The sequence below is a fragment of the Ornithorhynchus anatinus genome, chromosome 9, assembly GCF_004115215.2.
Source record: "Ornithorhynchus anatinus isolate Pmale09 chromosome 9, mOrnAna1.pri.v4, whole genome shotgun sequence".
In the NCBI taxonomy this organism is placed as follows: domain Eukaryota; kingdom Metazoa; phylum Chordata; class Mammalia; order Monotremata; family Ornithorhynchidae; genus Ornithorhynchus; species Ornithorhynchus anatinus.
Window position 1 is genome coordinate 47,844,187 of NC_041736.1, and position 20,984 is coordinate 47,865,170.

At 39.6% G+C, this 20,984-nt stretch overlaps 1 protein-coding gene across 1 annotated transcript in view; it reads left to right on the plus strand.

Moving 5' to 3' along the window:
- Window positions 1-19,354, plus strand: part of TMX4 (thioredoxin related transmembrane protein 4) — a 42,178-nt gene extending 22,824 nt beyond the window's left edge. The window contains exons 3-8 of the mRNA XM_039913007.1: window positions 2,468-2,513; window positions 4,269-4,397; window positions 6,668-6,713; window positions 10,724-10,825; window positions 17,812-17,869; window positions 18,480-19,354. Coding sequence (XP_039768941.1) covers window positions 2,468-2,513; window positions 4,269-4,397; window positions 6,668-6,713; window positions 10,724-10,825; window positions 17,812-17,869; window positions 18,480-18,826 — 728 coding nt within the window. The 3' untranslated portion in view covers window positions 18,827-19,354. The remainder of the gene's footprint in view (window positions 1-2,467; window positions 2,514-4,268; window positions 4,398-6,667; window positions 6,714-10,723; window positions 10,826-17,811; window positions 17,870-18,479) is intronic.
- The last annotated feature ends 1,630 nt before the right edge of the window (window positions 19,355-20,984 follow it).

A 20,984-nucleotide genomic window follows, 5' to 3' on the forward strand; every position in this document is an offset into this window, starting at 1 on the left:
TGCTCTGCACACAGTAAATGCTCAATAAATATAATTGACTGATAGAGCAGCAGTAAGAGTGAGCAGTAGCAATAATAAAGATATTTATCGAGGGCTCCCAGGTTCAGTGTATTGTACTGTTTGGGAAAGTACAACCGAAGCATTTGACCCATTCTATGTCCACAAGGAGCTTACATGAAATTAAGCAAGTTATGATGATTCCAAACACTTTAATTATACATGACTGGGCTGAGTAGAAGAGTTGAAGGTGAAAACCATTATACAATGCAGAAAATAGCTGGACCGCCTTCATTTTCACAAAATTATTTTAGCAACCAGGAGCAATCCAGGGTCTTTGAGTGTTGACAAGGCTAATCGGCCTCAGATCAAAAGCACACAGGATGAAAGTGAAATTTTAAAAGTGCTCTGAATTCAATGTTCATTCCAACAGAATTCAAGTAATAAGCAATGCAACAAATATATATATTTTTGTTTAATGTTTAACAAAATTTAATCCGAATGTTTAAAAGTGGAAATTTAATTTAATAAACTATAGTTTCTGAATGAAGCTACGCAAAATAAAATTGAACAGTGAGAGTCTATAGACTGGCTAGATATAATTCTGTCAGGTGATTCATATCAGAAAAGTTTTTTCATTAGTGCCACTTCAGTTTTTGTATTTCCCTGTAAAATCATCAAAACATCCTCCTTTTATCATTTTTTTTTTGCAGTGGCATCAAACATTGGAATTTAAGGAGGAGTTACTGTGCAGAGCACTGTAGTAAATGCTTAGGAGAGTAAAATGCAGTAGAGTACATTCCCTTCCCACATAAAGCTTACAATCTATAGATGAGTTTATCGAGGTCTTTTATCACATAAAATAGAGCTATTCATTTCCTTTTTACATATGCTGGAGACATTTAAGAGATAATTGGGCTGGCATGAAAAGTGGTCATGGATTTACATTAAAACTTTTATTTTTCTCTTTCACATTAATGAAGGTTGGTAAGTATTTTACAGTTTACATTTCTTTGGAAAGATTCACAGTTGTTAAGGATTTTAGATTATATCTTCTTTGAAATGATTCTCAGTTTTAGGAGATTGTGATATTATTTTCTAAAACAAAATATAGGAAATAATGTGACAATTGTTATTGAAATCATTTTAAGGAATGTTCAAAATTTAGAGGCCTAAATTGCCATCCCCCTTGCATGAAATGGTTTGAATGACCCAATATTTGATTTAGATAAAGTTAACAACTCACCTTCCAAGGCTGTTTCATTTTTTTTTTTGGTAGGAAGACGATGAGAGTAATAAAACAATGTCTTTGTTTACAATATCAAGCACTCCCTTTCATCCTTCTGACAGATAATCAGTATCATTCACAGTTGATAAACTTGAAAGTCAATGGTCTCCTTTGAGTTCATAATTTTACATTTAAGCTTTGAATTTCAAATGAAAAAAGTATGAAAAAACACCACAGATACTCCACTTAGTCCAAAGAACCTCAAGAGTACCCACCTTGAAAGTTGGAAAATATTAGATTGGCATATAAGTAAAATGATGACATTTGAAATGAGTTAATTGGAATAACCAAGAATGGTAGGTGAGGGAGTGAAAAAGCGCTCAGTCGAACAAAGTAAAAGACACCTAACATGGTTTTGGACATGCAGGTGTAGAGAATAAAGAGAGAAAGGTAAAATAATTGCAAGAAGGCAGTTGAGATAATAAAGGCTAGAGAAGGACTGAGATTGACGATCATGTGTCAGATAGAAAAGGAAGGGAGATATGAAAGAATTGTAAAAATAGATCAAGGCAACACCAAGGTAACCGGCAGACGAATGAGAGAGAAGGATTTCAAAGCAGTCACATCCTGAAATAATTCATATTATACACCATAAAAAATCGCATCAATTGGAGTACGCCTATGACATTGAAGTAGACTGTGGGTGAATATCATTAAAGAACTGAAAAGAAAGTGTAACTTTATAGACAGAGTAATATTTTAACTTGAAAAATGCTTGACAAGCATCTAATCTTTTGTGGGCATATGCTAATGATTTAGTCATTTAGGTAAATATAGGCTTGTCCTGGTGTTTTCAATCAGTCAATTGTAGTGAGCACTTTCTGAATGAAGAGCACTGTGTTTAGTGCTTGGGAGAATAAAATAGAGTAAGTAGATATAATCCCTGCCTTCCAGGAGATTACAGTCTAGCTGTGTCCCACTCTCTAATTTCCCCTGCCTACCTTCCTGCTCACCCATGGCTGCTATTTTCAGCACAATCACAATTGCCTTCCTCCCTTTGCCCTCCCCCTCCCCACTGCTGGTACCTTTGGTACAAATATAATTGTCCTCTAAAACAGAATAATTAAAGTTAATATGTTACTTTTATAATGTTAACGGTGCAGTAATTGTAAAATAAATGAAAAGGTCAGGGTCATGGGCAAATCCCGCTAACTGTGACTCTGTGCTGTTTTCTCTTCTTAGGTTTAAGTGGCCGTTTCTTTGTCACCACTCTTCCAACCATCTTCCAGTAAGTCTGCATGTCTTGGGAGGAGAAAGCCCCTCATTTCTCAGAAGAAGTGGAAATCACATAAGGCTTGCGAATAGAAAAAATGGAAAATGCAATTTCGGTGTGATGTTCCCCATAATTATCCTTTATTGAGCTCCTTTGCTGGCTTACTGTGGTTCCATCAATTATTTGTCTATTTTTATTTTACTTATTTTTTTCCCTCATAAACTCTAATGCAAGAGACACTGCAGGGCATATGATCTAATTTCTCAGATTCTTGAACAATGCAGCTTGTTGAAAAATAATGCAACTCCATGCTGATTAGCTCAGAAAATCCTAAAATCACAAGTCCCAGGGAGTCATTCATTGATTCCCTAGTGATTCTTCCAACTCCAGGCCTGACCACACCTAAAGGTTCTCACTTTTCCTCCTCTTTTTATTTTAATGGCATTGGCTAAGTGCTAACTATGTGTCAAGTACTGTTCTAAGGCCTGGAGTAGATACAGATTTATCAGGTTGGATATGGTCCCTGTCCCACATCCTACTCACAGTCTAAATAGGAGGCAGTAGGATTTAACCCCCATTTTACAGTTGAGAAAACTGAGGCACAGAGAAGTTAAATGACTTGCCTATGGTCACACAGCAAGCAGTTAGCAGAGCTAGGATTAGAACCCGGGTCCTCTAACCTCCAGGCCCATCCTCTTTCCTCTGAGTCACACTGTTCTGAGGCCCCTTCCTCAGTAAGTCATGCTATTGATGCCCTATATTTTGGCACAGTTTCTGCGATAGTCATGTGCCATTTCCACATGTGGTAGAGAAGAGTTATGACCGAATTTTAGAATTAGTAGATCAGGAGACCTGCATTCTAATCCTAGCTTTGCTGCTTGCCTCCTTGGGCAGATCACTTAACTGCTCTGTGCCTCTGTTTCCTCATCTGCAAAATGGGGATTAAATACCTTTTCTCTCTTTCCCTTAGCCTGTGAGCCTCTAGTGGAAAAGGGACTATATCATATCTGATTGTATTATATCTACCCTAGCGATTAGCACAGTGCCTGGCACATAGTAAAGTCTTAACAAATACCACAATTTTTACTCTTATAGGCATTGTGAAATGGGGTGGTTTCCAACTCTTTATCAAACATTTATGTATGAATGGTGTTTGTTAAATTGACATTTATGTTACTTAGCTGAAGAAGCCCTTTCTCCAGGTCTTCTCGGTGGATTTGGAAAGCGGGGAAAGATTTGAGTTTGGATACTGAAATGTGGCCCCCTTCCCGCCCCTGCCAGCTTTCCTCTTCACGCTTTAACCTAAGTCTGTTTATAAAGAAAATAATGAGATAAGAAGTAACATATTCTGCTTGATGCAAGGTAATTTTGGATGGATTGAGTTAATACGTGAATTTTTCCTTAGGAATAAATTAGGCGCTCTAAAAGTCGTGTCTGCCAACTCCATTGTAGTGTACTCTCCCAAGTGCTTAGTACAGTGCTCTGAACACAGTAAGTGCTCAGTAAATGTCGACTGAGTGAGCGATTGATTAATTGATACGGGGGAGCGACACACACAAAAATCAGGTTTCAAAAAACAAAAAAAATTCTGGTAATTCTTGTTTTAAATTGCTGATTAAAGATTGTGTACTTGGTGAATGCTTTATGATGTATAGCTACCAATGGATACACTTATTTGAAATGTTTTTCCTGTGTTTCGGAAGCATTTTCCAAATAACTATGTCACGTTGTTATAAAGAAGCTCATCATTCTACCTGTTGTTTCTCATAGTGCAAAGGATGGAATATTTCGCCGATACCGTGGGCCAGGAATCTCTAAAGATCTTCAGAATTACATCTTGGAAAAAAAATGGGAAGCCGTTGAGCCCGTGGCAGGATGGAAATCTCCTTCTTCTATAACGTAATTTTTTTTCCGATTTTAAGCAAATTTGGTTGGTCTTGTTAGGCCTTCCATTTTCAGAATGAGAGCCAATAAAGCTGGTAGTATGGTTTTCCACTGTGCACAGTGCTCAAAAAATGTCAGTTTGTGTTTCTGCACAGGTGGCTTTGCTGATTAAATGGTGGATGATCTTGTGGCTTCTTAGCTCTGGCCCATTTCAGTTTCGGACTGCTCTCTGACTTCACTTTGGAGATTTCATGAAGTGTAGGTGATGAGGATAGCTTATTCAAGAATACCTATCCACACTGACTAAGTTTACCATGAGATTTAATAGTCTTGCACTTTGATTTGGTGCTGCCGACAGTGAATTTGCACCTAATTTGAATTTCAGATCTATTTTCCGCTACTGCTGTGACCAGAATAGAGTTATAGAGTAAGAGATTAAAAATACCAGGAAAGTCTTTCATTCTCATCATCATCAGAATGGAATACAAAGTCCTTGGCCTCATGGGTTTTCAATAATGAATCCATCTCATATGTGTCGGCACTCCCTTTAGGGAGCTGCCATCGAGACTGTAGGAATAAAAATAACATCAAGAACGCCTATCACAACAGCTCCTTCCCTAATTGTCAGTAAGCTTTGGCTGAGACTGCATATGTTGGCATTAGTAAGACTTGTTTGGATTATAATAGTTGTAAATCCTCTTTCAGAGTCATTTTCTTGGCCATGACTGTGTTTTAATAATAATGATCATAATGATAATAATAACTGTGGTAATTGTTAAGCACTTACTAAATGCCAGGCACTGTAACAAGCACTGGGGTAGAGACAAACAAATTGGGTTGGATACCGTCCCTGTCCCATATGGGGTTCACAGTCTTAATCCCAGTTTTACAGATGAGGTAGCTGAGGCACACAGGAATTAGTGCCTTGCCCAAGGTCACACAGCAGCAAGTGGAGGTGCTGGGATTAGAACCCAGGTCCTCCTGACTCCCATATTCTATACTAGTCCACACTGCTTCTTTAAAGCTGAGGTGTGCTCCCCAAATAGAAACACATCCTCTAACTGCTAAACCAATGCCCTGTTAAATCACAAACAGAACCCTGGGATTCCCCACAGAATAACCAAAGCCAAGATCTTCAAGCCTGGAGATCCCCGTCGCTCCTGGGGTACCCGGAGTGTTTTTCTGCATCACAGGGTTCAGATGAGACTGGGAGATTTTCAATCTGGGCCTTTTAGTAGAAAATCCTCAAATCGGTACTGAAATGAGTCATCCTGAGTTAGGGCCATTAAAGAAAAGTATGGAATTAGGAACTCCATGCAGGATCCAGTAGGACAGTTCCTATGGGCCTCAGTCATTACCAAACTACGGGGCCAAACAAGATAATGGTTAAATTAGAATGTAATTGGTACCACACATTTGAAGAGATCAGAACAGAAAATGCTGAAGCTGAGGTTTAGAGGGTAATATTTAAAGCTACTGGGGTTCAAGGATTTGATTAACAGAAGCCAAAAACCCTATGCTTCAGCTGTGTGGCTGCCTAAAAGCTACGCTTGCGGGAGAAAACCTTGGAAAAGAGATTTTAGTTTAAAATAGCCTCCCCAGTTAGGATAATTAACTTGTCCTAACCTAAGTGTAGAAAAATAAACTTCCACAAGAAACTCTTCTTCTCGTGACTCACAAGAGAGCATCCAGGAGCTCACATCACAATTCAATAAGGAGTTCCAACAGCCTGACTTGCCTTCACTTCGCCCTCAGGAGAGTTTGTCCTCCTCCTCGGGGTGGTGGAATTTTCCTACTCCTGGCAGAGGAGCCTGCCTCCTCCCAGAATGTTCCAAAGAGTTTTGGGGGAAGATGGATGTTTGACCTTTGCCTGCCCTGTGATCTTGCTGCCTTATACTCTGCAGGATTTGCGAGCTGTCGTCTGGCAGTGCAGAGTTCGGGAAAGCAGCAGTGCTCGACGTTATTCTAAGATACTCCCTTTTGCCTCCACTGGTGAAGGGAGAGACAGGAGATTGCCTGATGGGTGGGCAGTCAGTAGGTGAATTTTCATACTATTTTGGAAGAGCATAAGAGACGTTCCTGCATTGACAGTGGAAACTGTTCAAGTGGTCAAGGTCCGCTTGTGCTTGGCATGGCCCTGGTTACCAACTCAACTCTTGGCTCCTACTTTTCAAGAGGGGGTGGGGCTTGCCAGTTTTACTTTACCCTGTGTTCCGCACATCATTTCTTGTCCCCGTGTTTCACATCACTTACCATTTTTCTCCTCTTCTTTCTTTGTTTTTTAGGATGTCTGGAATGGCTGGCCTTTTTAGCCTCTCTGGCTGGATAAGGGTAAGGAATCCTAAATACTCTGCCCATTTTCTATCCTAAAACTTATTTCCATTATGTGCATAGCTGAACATATAGCAAAGGCCTGGATGGCTTACAATGGCTTATCATCAGTGAGACTTTGTCTTGGGAGAATTTGTACACCCTTGAACATCAAGACAGAAGATGGGCAGGGCCTGTGAATATGTCAGTCACCTCTATTTCAGAGCGACAAGGAAGGTTCTGATCAAATCAGAAAAGATATAGGGCATTCTAGTAGTCCTACTGGTTAAAGTCCTAACCTAAAAGCAATTACTGGTATCTCTTACTGAATTCCTGAATTTTTATTGCAGGTATCTCTTTCATCATAGTTGGGGTAACTGTGAACATTTTCATTTTGAATATTAACATGATAGTTTTCACTGAATACTTCTAAGGGATCTGGTAGCTAAACTAGAGAGATTGTCTTGTTCCATGTCTCGTTCAGATCAATCAGTGGTATTTATTTAGCACTTGTGTGCAGAGCACTGTACTAAACACCTAGGTGAGTACAAAAAGGTTAATGGACTTGATCCTTCCCACAGAGGGCTTATAATTAGAACACTAAGCCTGACAGAACTGGTATAAGAATTATAGAAATCTCTACAAAAAACTGATCTCTTCAGAAGAAAATCATAGTTTTTGAGTTTGAGATTTTTAAGCCCGTTTTGCAGTCAGACATCTCATTTTTAACATTACTGGCATTTCTTCATTATCACTGGAGCAACAGTGAGCGTTCTCATTGTGAATAGTAACATGAAACTTTTTGTTTGCACTAATGTATGTCTGTAATATTCAGAATTACATCAATTACAAAAGTGCTATTTCTCAGTACCTTGGTAAAGTAAGAATATTCTCTCCCTTTGCAAAGCCAAAAGTTGTTTGTAATTCCTCATACAAAGGTCAAAAAGACACTCAATTTCCTCCAAAATATAACCCCTATTTTTGTCGGAGTTATCAGAATACAAATCTTCAAAAGTCCCTTTCCCTTCCCTGCTTTAAATAATTGTTGGTGTAAATCCTGGTTTCCTGCTGCTATCCTCCTTCCTTTAAGGGAATCCAAAGTGAGCACCACATTCCAAAGGGGTCTTTGATGTCCTACTTCGACTGGTATTATTTCTAACCTTTGTCAACTGCTCCAATTATATGTAGCTCAGTCACTAGCTAAAGTGTAGAAAACCAGTTCTCAGCAGAGCCTTTGATTCTCAGGAATAGCATGATAGTCCTCATTAAATGTGGAATAACAATACCAGTCAAAGATTTTAGACGCACTCTATGCATGCCATCTTTCGATGTATCCATATCTGTAGCGTTTGCTAAACTAAGTTCTTCTACATTACTCCCACCTACCTTTAAATCTCTATATATTCATTTGGGTCTACCCAGATATGCCCCCTGTAACAGTCACACTCTTTTTCAGATCGGTCATTTTGATCTTCACTTCTCATATAAGGCCATTGGAGGCAGCTGAAACACCTTAAGCTTAAGTTATTCGTCCGTAGGTATTTAGTCAATCAATTGAATTTATTGAGTGTGCAGAGTTTCCATTCTGATGCTTAACTACGGAGTCTCAGAAGTGACCTCTGGAAAGAAAAATAAAAGCCGAATGTCCAGTGACTTTCCACTCTCTTTCTTTTGTACCTCTTCTCACAGTTTGTAGCTCTTTGTGTAGATATTGTCATTGCCTGGATTTCTGCCATAAATTCTTATTCTTACTTTCCATTTTGGCAATATGAAAACGTTCCGTTAGACGCTGACTCCCTTTATGGAAGCTGAACTCAGCCTTGAGTTGGAGTTTTGAAGGAGTGGTACAATTTGTACTTAATTAATTTGACATTAGCATTGTTATTTTAGACATTCGCTTCGCTACAATTCTTGTGTCAGCAAGTTGGCTGATCCAGAATAGGAAGTGTTTCATTTCTTCATAAAATACAGCTTTGTCCCCTGAAAGGCAATTTTTCAGCTAAAACAGATGCACTTTTTCCATTGAAGAAATGTGGTTGATGGTCACTTGGCTTCCTGCTGGCTCGGGTGGATGAGTTTTTGCAGTCTAGTAAAATTCTCATGGTTAAAAACTAAAAGTCTTCATTTGAAAACTGGAAACATGCATACTTTGACTTAGGTCCACTGATCTTTCTGTTTCTCAGGAATGTTTTTTGACATATCCTAAAAAAAAATCTGAAAGCAACTGACCATTTTTTGCCCATTTGTGTAGGTGAAATGATCTTCTATAATGCCTTTTCCATTAAGGGTTTAAAGCTTAAAAGCAAGGGCTGGTAATGGGATTTTTCAGGTTTCTTTCTCTAGAATTTCTGAATTCAAGGTTCTGTGTAAAGATAAGAGATGCCGAAAAGTAGCATTTACACTTTGGCTTCAGATTCCAGAAGAATTGGGTTTCCACAAAGCTTATCCATTCCAAGTTTTCCACCACAGTATAATTGTTTGAGTTTTTGCCCATCTATAAACCACTCTTAGAAATGTGGTATGTTTTGATTTGGTAGGATGTGTCTGTTAGCTTTTTGTTCCTCTTGTCTTGATACTGGCTAATCAGATTGAACACAGTCCTTGGCCCACATTCTTAGGGCTCACAGTCTTAGTTCCCATTTTACAGATGAGGTAACTGAGGCCCAGAGATGTGAAATGACTTGCCTTAAATCATACAGCAGACAAGTGGTAGAGCCAGGGCTTACAGGTTCCCTGTTGTGTTGGTGTATTTTTAGTTGATCGTGCTCAATGTACACCTCCCCCTGCACCCCCCTCCCCGCCCCCTTCCATGTACAGGACTTTTTAGGTAAATAATATCTAGAGTGATATCTAAGAGAAGCAGCATGGCCTAGTGGCAAGAGCAAGGGCTTGGGAGTCAGAGATCACGGGTTCTAATGCCAGTTCTGCCACTTGTCTGCTGTGTGATCTTAGGCAAGCCTCTTAACTTCTCTGTGCCTCAGTTAACACATCTGTAAAATGGGGATTAAGACTGTGATCCCCACATGGGACAATCTGATTACCTTGTATCTACCCCAGTGCTTAGAAGAGTGCTTGGCACATAGTAGGAGCTTAAATACCATAATTTTTATTATTAATTAAGTTTTCAAAATTTTCTGTTAACTTTTTGACCACAATAACTCAGCCCAGTTTCTGCAGGCCATCATCTTTTATTAAAGCAGACAACACCTTCTGGTCTATCGTTTCCACCCAGTTTGGAAAGTGATCTCTTTGTGTCTGAAATGGGTCTTCCCATTTGTTCCCGAATAGACTCTCAGAGCAGAGTATATAATGATGAAGAGATACTTGCTTTAATGACTGAGGCATTTCCATTAGCTAATAAAAATTACTGTAAAAGATTCTTTTTCTATGGGTCTAAATAGTTTCTTTGGTAGATAGTGGCAGGGACCTTAAACCAGTTAATGGACATAATATGTTTTAGGAAAAATAGTCAGGGCAGCTATTTAACAAGCTGCAAGCAAAAGTGAGGTCAGGGATCACTGAGAACTTGAACGAAGAAAGAAAAAAAGAACAACTTCCTTAAACAGTTTGTCTTTTAAACATAGCATTTTGATCTAATTAAAAATGGGGAACAAAGCCACCCAAATATTTGGTTTTATGGATACCATATGGCTTCAGAGCATTGATGCAGAACAGGATGAAACAGTGTAGAACATCGTGAGAGAAACATGGAAGAACTCCAGTGTGACAAACAAATGGTCGGAAGAATTCCTCCAGACCCTGCTCCAAACAGAATGTTCACCCCAGGCAGCTCTAACTTTTATTTTGTTTATCGGTATTCTATGATGCCAGTGATTTATAAGATAGGGATTTTTTAGGGGGATGGGGAGGTAGTCTGGATGCAAAAGAGCTCAAGATAACAGTTCCCACTGGAAATGCCCCATAAGAAAATTAGTTTGTGACCTGAGTGGGTGGAGGATAAAACCAGCCGATCGGCTGCTTTTTCATACTGTTCAGAGTGATAATTTTTTTTTTCTCTTATTTACTTGCAGCAACTTCATAGCTATTTCACAGGTCCTCTTGGTATTCCTGTTTGGGGTTCTTATGTCATCTTCATTGTAGCCACTTTGGTGATTGGGCTTCTCCTGGGTTTGGTAAGTGACAAGGCTCTTTTTCATTTACAGTAAAGCCAGTTGTGACCGTTCTGGAAATTTCCAATTAGAAAAGAACTGGCAAATGCAAGATGATTGAAAAAACCACTGGAGACATTCTCTCATGGAAAATTATTCCTTGTAGGATATAAAACGCTGTCATATATGGTATGGTTAATTGGTAATGCTGATTACAATATTGTAGTCATTAATTTCAGTCTCCTCTGCTAAATTTCTTACCATAGCCAATAAACTACTATTTGCTACTAGAATGTAAATTTGTCTCTAGATGTAAGCTTGTTGTGGGCAGGGAACAGGTCTACCAACTCTGTTGTATTGTACTCTCTCAAGCACTTAGTACAGTGCTCTGCACAAAGTGAGCACTCAATATGATGATGAGCATTAAAAAACAGTATAACTGTGACCTAGTGGATAAAGTACAGGTCTGGGAGTCAGAGGGACCTGAGTTCTCATTCCGGCTCTGCCATTTGTCTCCTTTCTAACATTTGGCAAGTTACTTAATTTTCTGTGCTTCAGTTACCTCATTTGAAAAATGAGGGAGAAGACTGTGAACCGCACTGGTACATGGACCGTGTCCAAACTGATCAACTTGTATCTACCCCAGTGCTTACTACAGTGCCTGGCACTTACCATAAAAAAGAAAAAAAATTGCATTTGTCTTGACTTCTTTCCTCCTGCTGGTTCTTCATGCCTTTTACAAAGTTGCCAATAATCAAGAAAGTGACCAAGGAGAGAGAAAGACTATAATAATTTTCATATTAGTTAAGCTCTGCAGCAGATACAGAGTTATCAGCTCAGACTCAGTCCCTTTTTCACATGGGGTTCACACTCTAAGGGAAAGGAAGAACAGGTATTCCCCCATTTCAGTCAATCATTCAACATATTTATTGAGTGTTTATTATGTGCAGCGGACTGTATTAAGCACTTGGGGGAGCACAGTAAAAGGCAGAATTGGTAGACGCATTCTCTGCCCACAGAGAGTTTACAGTCTAGAGGGATTTTATGGGTGAGGAGACTGAGGCACAGGGACTAATAAAAATAATATTTGTGGTATTTATTAAACGCTTACTATATTCCAGGCACCGTACTAAGTACTGGGGTAGATACAGCATAATCAGGTTGTCCCACATGAGACTCTCAGTTTCAATCCTCATTTTACAGATGAGGTAACTGAGGTTTCAGAGAAGTGAAGTGACTTGCCCAAGGTCACACAGCAGACTAGTGATGGAACCAAGATTAGAACCCAGGTCCTTCCAACTCCCAGGCCCGTACTCTATCCATTAGGCCAAGCTGCTTTTGGAGAAGTTAAGAAACTCACTTTAATGCCGGAGAAGGTTTAGAACCCAGAACTCTTGACTCCCGTCCTGGGCTCTTTGAACTAGGCCACGTTGCCTGAAGCAAGAGATCTGGTTAAGCCAAAATCTGGGTAATCTGATCCAAATGAATTTAGAGCTGGTTGTATTTCCAATTCGGCCTCTTCCATGTCTGTAACTTTTCATCTCCCGACTATTGCTAATTCCCATTATAAAGATTTTAATAGGTGGCCCCTTGACAAGTATTTTAGGAGTTTTTTACTATCCTAGAATTTATTTTTATTATTTTATTTTTGTTTATTTACTTTTGGTTTAAGCAGGGAATCCAAAGAATTGAAAATGTCCAATTTTTGTTCTGCTCCCTCTCCAAGTTTGGTAGCAAAATTAAATAATAGGCTGAATAGTGTGCTTAACTGCAGGACAAATCAAATCTCGTTTGGTCATTTGCAGGTGCCATAGGGTAATTATTCTTTTAGAACTGAAAATGAATAATTACCACCCTTCAGTCCTGTCTTCTTCTCAGGCACAGCTAGTTGCTGGCTGCTATGTCTTAATCTCAATTTAAGTCACGGAAGATTTCACACATTGCAGTAAATTACATGCCACTTTCCCAAGCCCTGTATCAAATGGAAACAGTTGATGACACTGGGTTGATTATTTTATCATTGAATGTAGACGAGAGGCCACCAAAAGACAAACTTTAAATACAAATCCATTCCGATGAGTAAAGAATAATCACTAATTCTAAGTGATTCAAACGTTTGGACCTACCATGTACTCTTTTCAGTTTTAAACACCCAGAGCAGATTTATGAATTTAATTTAACACCCTTATATAATTCAAAGGAACTGGTGTTTTTTTGGATGAAGAAAACAATGTTTTTATCCATTTATTTTGATTTTTCTATTTTTTTTGAGATTTAGTTGGAATTGTTCTGCTCCAGGATTGACATTGTTTGGCAACCCTAGGAATATGTGCAGGGAGTAAACCCTTACACCAGAGTCTCAGACTTTGATCGGGAAGCAGCGTGGCTCAGTGGAAAAGAGCCTGGGCTTCGGAGTTAGAGGTCATGAGTTCGACTCTCGGCTCTGCCACTTGTCAGCTGTGTGACTGTGGGCAAGTCACTTAACTTCGCTGTGCCTCAGTTCCCTCATCTGTAAAATGGGGATTAACTGTGAGCCTCACGTGGGACAACCTGATTACCGTGTATCTCCCCCAGCGCTTCGAACGGTGCTCGGCACATAGTAAGCGCTTAACAAATAGCAACATTATTATTACATTATTATATTTCCTAGTGTAGCCTGAACCACCAATCGCTGTGGTCATACTGGGCTTCTTGCCCCTCTTTTCTTTCTCTTAGAGCACCGTGCAGGGCAGAGGATCAGTCAACGAATCAGTCAGTGATATTTATTGAGCACTTACTCTGGGCAGAGCACTGTACTAAGCCTATGATGCAGCATTCTTGGTAGATAACACTCTTATACCCCCCCACATTGAGTGTCAGACTGTTGGCGCTGGAATAGACTATCAAGAGAGGCTGGGGAGTCTCACTGTCTGAACGGATTCATCTCTTTGGAGTCACCATCTTCTCCATATCTGGAAACAGAAAAACATGACCCCAAATTGCTAACCATTTTCAGGTTGAAAGCAGAGTAAGCTGTTTTAGTTCTATTTTTTTTTCTTTCATGGATTGCTCCCATTGATGTTTTAAGCTTTTTAATCAATCAGTCGTATTTACTGAGCACTTTCTGCATGCAGATGGGACTGTACTAAGCACCTGGGAAAGTACAGTATAATAGAGTTGTAGACATGATCCCCACCTATGTGGAGCTTACAGTCTAGAGGGAAAGAAAATCCCTTGTGAGCAGGGAATGTATCTACTAACTCTGTTGTTTTATGCTCTTGTGAACACTCAGTACAGTGCTCTGTAATAATAATAATGGTATTTTTTTAGCGCTTACTACATGCCAAGCACTGTTCTAAGCTCTGAGGTAGAAACAAGGTGATCAGGTTGTCCCACGTGGGGCTCACAGTCTCATTCCCCATTTTCCAGATGAGGTAACTGAGGTACAGAGAAGTTAAGCGACTTGCTCAAGGTCACACAGCAGACGAGTGGCGGAGCCGGAATTAAAACCCACGACTTCTGACTCCCAAGCCCGGGCTCTTGCCACTAGGCCATGCTGCTTCTCTTAGGAAGTAAGAGAAGTAAGTAAAAAGTAAGCACTCAGTAAACACTATCGATTGATTATATGTCGGGGAAATGACAGAATGGAAGGATGTGTTGTGGGTTTGAGAGTGGAGTAAATATCCAGTGGGATCAAGTGCTTAAAGGGTACAGATCCAAGTGGATACATGATGGTTGGAGGAGATGTGATTTTAGGATGGATTTGAAGATGGGGAGAATAGTAAGCGCTCAATAAATATTATTTAATGAATGAATGGTAGTCTGTTGGATAATGAATGAATCAAACAGTCAGTAACATTTATGGAACATCTACCATATCCAGAACTCTGTACAAGGCACTTAAGAGAATTCAGTAGAATTAGCAGACTTGATCTCTTTCTTCAAGGAGCTTGCCTTTTAGTAGGGGAGACAGACACTAAAGTATATTACAGGTAGTAAGAAACAAAAGTATATAAGATATGTATGAAAGTACTAAGAAGTATTGTGGGAAACTGTTTGGCTTTTGCTTTTTTATCAAGAACTTGTTAAAAATAGAATTTGAAATCATTATGGCACTAACAATTCGTTGTTTTCCCAATGCCTAGTTCAGTGCTCAGCACAGTTAAGTGCTTAATAAATGCCACTGATTTAACTGTTTTCAACAGCCTTACATTAAAGACTCCTTACTGAGCAGCAGACTTGAAAACCATTTTAATATTTACCAGGCTTAGAGTTTCCATAAGTACTGAATGTAGGGAAGCAAATTTTCTCCAAGAAAAGAAAGGGGTGAAAATAAAAGCATAGATTTGTCTGTAATCTTCTCAGGCGTAGGGTTTTCTGGCTTTTAAAAAAAAAAATCCATGGAAGTTTGTTGTTACTTATTTCATGTGATTTCCACTTTTCCTTTTTTATTTAGTAATATTTAGTGATATGCATTTGTTCGATTGCAGTGTTGTTTCCTATGAAACATGAGCTTTCTCTTCCCAGCCTTGGATTCTGTCCTGATTTAGATCCCCTAAGTGACATCAGCCTCAATTATCTGTGGCACTGCTATCTGCTGTCATTCAGTGGATCTGACACAGCAGAAAGCTCTTGAAGTCCCCAGATAATCTCAGGAATATCTAATTTCCCCGGTCCCATCCCCATCTCTGGAAGCAGTAGAGCTTTCCTATGCTAAGTACTGTGTTGGGTGCTATAGACAGCGTGTCAGCTGGCACAAATCCTTTCCCTTTCCTTTCTGGACCTTCAAATTGAAGGTAGGTGAGAGCAACAAAACATTACTGGGAAATATGTAGGAACAATGAGCTGGTGAGCTGACCTTTTGCTCCTTTAGATAGGAAAGATAAAATGGTTACCGATTTCAGTTTCAAACTTTACCCAGCAAAGTGGAAAACATTCTTCCCATTGATGCTGAAATATTTCAATTTAAAATTGAATTGAAAGGTAATGGAGTCATTTGCATAACAATTGCCATTGGGATAAAGAGTTTTCAGTCAGTCTTCTTTGGAATTCTTAGTTACTTTATCATGACAATTTTTTCTGTTCCTTTATGTACTCATCTGTATAAAAAGCACTGGCATGGGTTTGAAGGAAATAATGTTCTCGACAGTAGAAAACATCGGTATGAATCACATCTGCAGAAAGAACAAACCTGTGTGAATAGATGCCTACAGTAGAGAAACGAAATCTATTAGACTCCACAATAACAAATGTAAAAAAATTAGGTGAAGGGAGCAAAAGTTCTGAAAGGATGTCTTGGACCCAAGAATCTTGAAATAATTTTCAGGTAGAAATTTAACCCTTAGCTTTAAAGAGCCTTTTGCCTTTCGTTCTGCTTGTTTTCTTCTCAATCAGTGGTATTCACTGAGCTCTTACTGTGCATAATGCACCATACTGAAAACTTGGGAGAGTATATCAGGTGCCTTAGATTATAGTATTAATAATGGTATGTGCTGTTTTGTATTGACACTTGGTCTTGTAATTTCAGAACTGGTGTTAGGTCATGCACTTGGATCTGTACTCTTTCAAACGCTTGATATTCACCCCACCCACAGATTACACGTCTGTAATTTATTTTAATGTCTATCTCCCCCTCTAGACTGTAAACTCCTTGTGGGAAGGGAACATATCTACCGACTCTGTGGTATTATACTCTCCCAAGTCCTTAGTATGGTGCTCAGCCACAGAAGGCCTCAATAAATACCACCGATAGATCAATTGAATTATAGTCATTATCCTCACCCTCAAGGAATTTACAATCTCCTATACCCGGTATGCCCTCTTCACTCCTCCCGAGGTAATCATCTCTCTGTACCTTGCTCATAACTCTCCCATCTGTCTGTGTTGCTTATGTCTTTTCCACTGCATAGTGCTCCCTTCCTCACAAATCTTCCAAGCTAGATTCAGTTTACCTTCAAAACTCTCTCAGAAAGCTGCATACCAAAAGCCATTCCTTGATTTATCCTTATCTTCTTGAACAATGCATTCTGTTAGTCATTTTAGGATCTGGTTATATGTCTGTTTATGATCTATTCATATAGTTATTCTGTTTTTGTCATTTATATCTATGCTCTTACTCTTTTCTTAGGTGTATATTTGGCGATTTGTGTCGGCGTATCTCTCCCCCCGTTAGATTGTAATATCCTTGAGGACGGGACTGTTTTGGGGAGTCTTGGGGGTACTTTTTTCACTTTTATTGTGGGTAAAGCAGTTTTCTACATGGATAAGAATGCAGTAAATGATGCTGATAATACTGATCTCTAATATTAGAGTTTTTTTTCAAGTTTGTGTGTGGAAGACTTCAGAGATGACAAATGTTGCAGTTCTCTAAACATTGAAATAATCCACTCCAAAAATGAGAAGTGGTCCAAAAAAGGAGAGGCACTGTGGCCTTGGAGAAGCAGCATGGCCTAAAAGGTAGAGCATGGCCTGGGAGTCAGAAGGACTTGAGTTCCAATCCCAGCTCTGCCACTTGTCTGCTGTGTGACTTTGGGCAAGTCAGTTCACTTCCGTGCCTTAGTTACCTCATCTGTAAAATGGGGATTAAGACTGCAAGCCCCATGTAGGACAGGGACTGTGTCCAACCTGATTATCTTGTATCTTGGAACAGTGCCTGGCTCTTAGTAAGCACTTAACTACCATTTTTTTTTAAAAGAGATTTTTTTGGACTAACAGTCTTATGGAAAAAAAATTATATGTAGTCTAGAATTCCACATATACATAATAATAATAATAGTGGTATTTGTTAGGGCTTTCCTATGCGCCAGACACCGAACTAAGCTTATGCATTTTAAGAGGACAGCCCTGTAGCAGATCAGTGTGATCTTGAATGGGTCATCATATTAAATACCCTGTTTGTTTCTAAAAACACACAACTGATTGCTCTTTTAGACATTCAATCCCTTTTATAGGCAACAAGTGGTCATTTGGAGTGGGGTGAGCAATGTTTGGCTTTGAGCATTGAATCTTATTCTTTTTTTATTTTCTTACAGATTCTGGTTTTACTCTCAGACTGCTTTTGTCCACCTAAGCCAAGAGCAGAAAGATCTGGTAAGATTCATTACCTGTGGAAATTGCTTTTGGCGTTATTTCCCTATTTGATCCAATTTTATGGATGGAGAGGTTTTTCTTTTCTTTTGTTAAGGTTGGCTGAACTTAAACACATCAACCAATCCTTTCATTCTCTTGGAAAAACCCTTTAACAGAAACCCTGCTTTGTAGATCTCCTGCTGTTTAAGACCTTTTACCCCAAGGAACATTTTGTGTTTCGGCTGTTATTGTTCCTCATCACAGAGATGCAGCCTTAGTTAGCTAACAGACCTGTTTTCCAGTCGCTCGTTCATGCCTTGGAAATGATGAGGATAGTGGAGAACAAGCTAGAAATAAGAAGAAAATAAAGCATTTTTGAAATACTGGAAACTTAGGGGAAAAATACATATTTGTCATAGCCTTGGTCAAATCAAGGGTGAAAGAAAAACCTCCTAAACATCTCTATGTGGTAAATAAGCTTTGGCAGCCTTCTTCCAAGATTGCATATTGCAGAGAACGCATCAGCACCTACTTTTGCTGAATTGAAAAGTACTGACACTACTCCCGACCGATTACTGAATTGTCATAAGGCACTCGGTGCAAGTTATTTCAATTTATCTTGTTTCCGCAGAGGTGACTGAAAAGGAAAATGAGGCTCTTATAGTTGAAGATCTGGGAGAGATTTCAGAGGAAAAGAAAAATCTTTTGGAAGGAGAGGAGGAGAAGGAAGATCTGTCTGATGGAGAGGAGAAGGAGGAGGATCGATCGGGTGGAGAAGAGGAGAAGGAAGATCTTTCAGACCGAGAAGAGGAGAGGAGCCATTCTAATGAAGAGTCTTCTGAGGAGGATTCTGTAGTTGATGAGGAATCTGAGACAGAAGAGGCTGGAGGAAACAGCCACAAGCACCACCCCGCTGACCCCGAGGTTGATGGTGTTGTGCGACAGCGGAAGAGTCAGGGAGCAGATAGTGGACTCTAGCTATTAAAGCCTATCTCCCATCAACGCGGACCAAAGAAATGTGTTAGCTGCCTACTTGTCTGCGGTAGAAACAAAACCCTTACTGTGCCCTGCATGAGCCAGCTTTTCTTTAAAAACTTCTCTAGTCTTACAGGCACCGAGAGTGGGATCTCTTTGACGTGACAATCAGAATTCGAAATATAATATATTCTGCTCTGAGATTTGGAGTGGAGAAAGAGGTCATCTCTCTGGGGCAGCCCTCACTCCTACTTATGTCTTTGAAAAACTGCTCTAAGCCACCGGTGTAACAGGCTGGATCCTAGAGAACTGTATCAGAAATGTGGCTTCATCTTGTTTTTTAATTCTTTGACTGTTATAAGAAACGTCAGAGAAATTCGAAGGACTTAATGACCCCTCAGTATTTTAGTTGTAAAGGAATTTAGGGATTGGTGTTTTCATTTTTGTCACTCTACACTAATGCACCTTTTTAATCCATTTTGTACCTTTGATCTTTTCCCTTCTCTTGAATGTTTCTCCTGAAAATATTCTCTGCTGTTACAACAGAGAGTGCTTTTGTACTATACCAGCAATGACAACAACACTTTTCAGTTCCTGTTTGTTCAAAGGAGTAGGACCCAAGTCAGGCTTACGTCAGCTGGGTTTTTTATGACTTCAGGGGTTTAGATCATCGGAACCACAAGCAATGAAATAATGACAAGTGAATGTTTAAAATGACATGATGTAGCCTTCTGAGACTCAAAAGGAAATGGTAATTTAGTGAGAGGATAGATATTTTGCCAAAATGTAATCTTTTTTTTCCTGCAAATATTTCACTGAAAACTATTTTTTTTCTAAACCAGTACATCCTGCAAACCCTGCCAGTTCAAGCTAGACATGCACAGAGAACTGCAGTGCTATTTTGTGCCATTGCCATCTAGGTAGTTAAATCAGCCCAATTTAACAACAACAATAATAACTAAAAAGACCACTTAGGGTTTTTCTTCTAGTACGTGGCACTAGAGAGAGTTAGTGAAAATCTACACCAGGAAATGAAACAAATGTTTTTGGTGGTTTTAGCTCCCTTTACTTTTCCATAAAAGTGCATCTTTGGAGCTCTTTCAATGCTTAAATTACCGACAGTATCCAGTGGCTCAATTTCTTCGAGAAATAAACTCCCCCCCGCCCTTCTCTTTTTTTAAAGGGCCTGATTTGTTCCAAAATCACCGAAGAACCACATTTTGAATAGATGCTCAAAGGATGTATATTTCTGGCCACGGCCCACATTTCCGAATGAGCGGAGAATGAGACTTTTAGATCAGAATCTTTCCAGTATCTCTAGCAAGAGTTTGTCGTATAAACCTATTTATTGTGAATCGTCCGTCGGGCTGTTGGCTATGAACAAGTAACGCTCTAATCATTCCTGCCCTCTGGTGGTAGAATTTAAAGATCATATGAAATACACAAAGAAAAGTTTTCCTTCTTTAAAACTCTTATCTTTCGTGGGTTTAGTTTCCAGCTTTGCTGAGGCAGTTGCCTTTGCTGGGATGACAGAAGAAGGGATTTGACCTCGTGAAAGCTTCGGCTTCGGTATTTGCGTTAAGGTCTTGTGCTGTAACAAGATTTCCTTCTGTAGTTTTATAAATCTAGCGGTCATATTTATTAGTAATGTTGGTATTTGCTAAGCGCTTACGATGTGCAGAGCACTGTTCTAAGCGCTGGGGGAGATACAGGGTCATCAGGTTGTCCCACGTGAGGCTCACAGTTAATCCCCATTTTACAGATGAGGCAACCGAGGCCCAGAGAAGTGAAGTGACTTGCCCACAGTCACACAGCTGACAAGTGGCAGAGCCGGGAGTCGAACCCATGACCTCTGACTCCGAAGCCCAAGCTCTTTCCACTGAGCCGCGAGACACGGTCCCCGCCCACCATAAACTTACCGTCTAAAGGAGTTTTATAGTGCTTTACGGTTACAGGGTCAGTACAGAAACATTTTCAAAAAAAACCTTTTTGGACAGCTTATCTTTTCAAAGGTTTTCCTAGATCAAACGAGCTTCGGTCAATCGTTGTGGCAATTGCTTGTGAGCTAGTGAAAGAAAATGATCTTTTTTTTCCCCATCGACCTGCATAGCGTGTTTCAAACCCTTGCCATTCAGCTAACAGATTCAAAACTGTGTGGCTA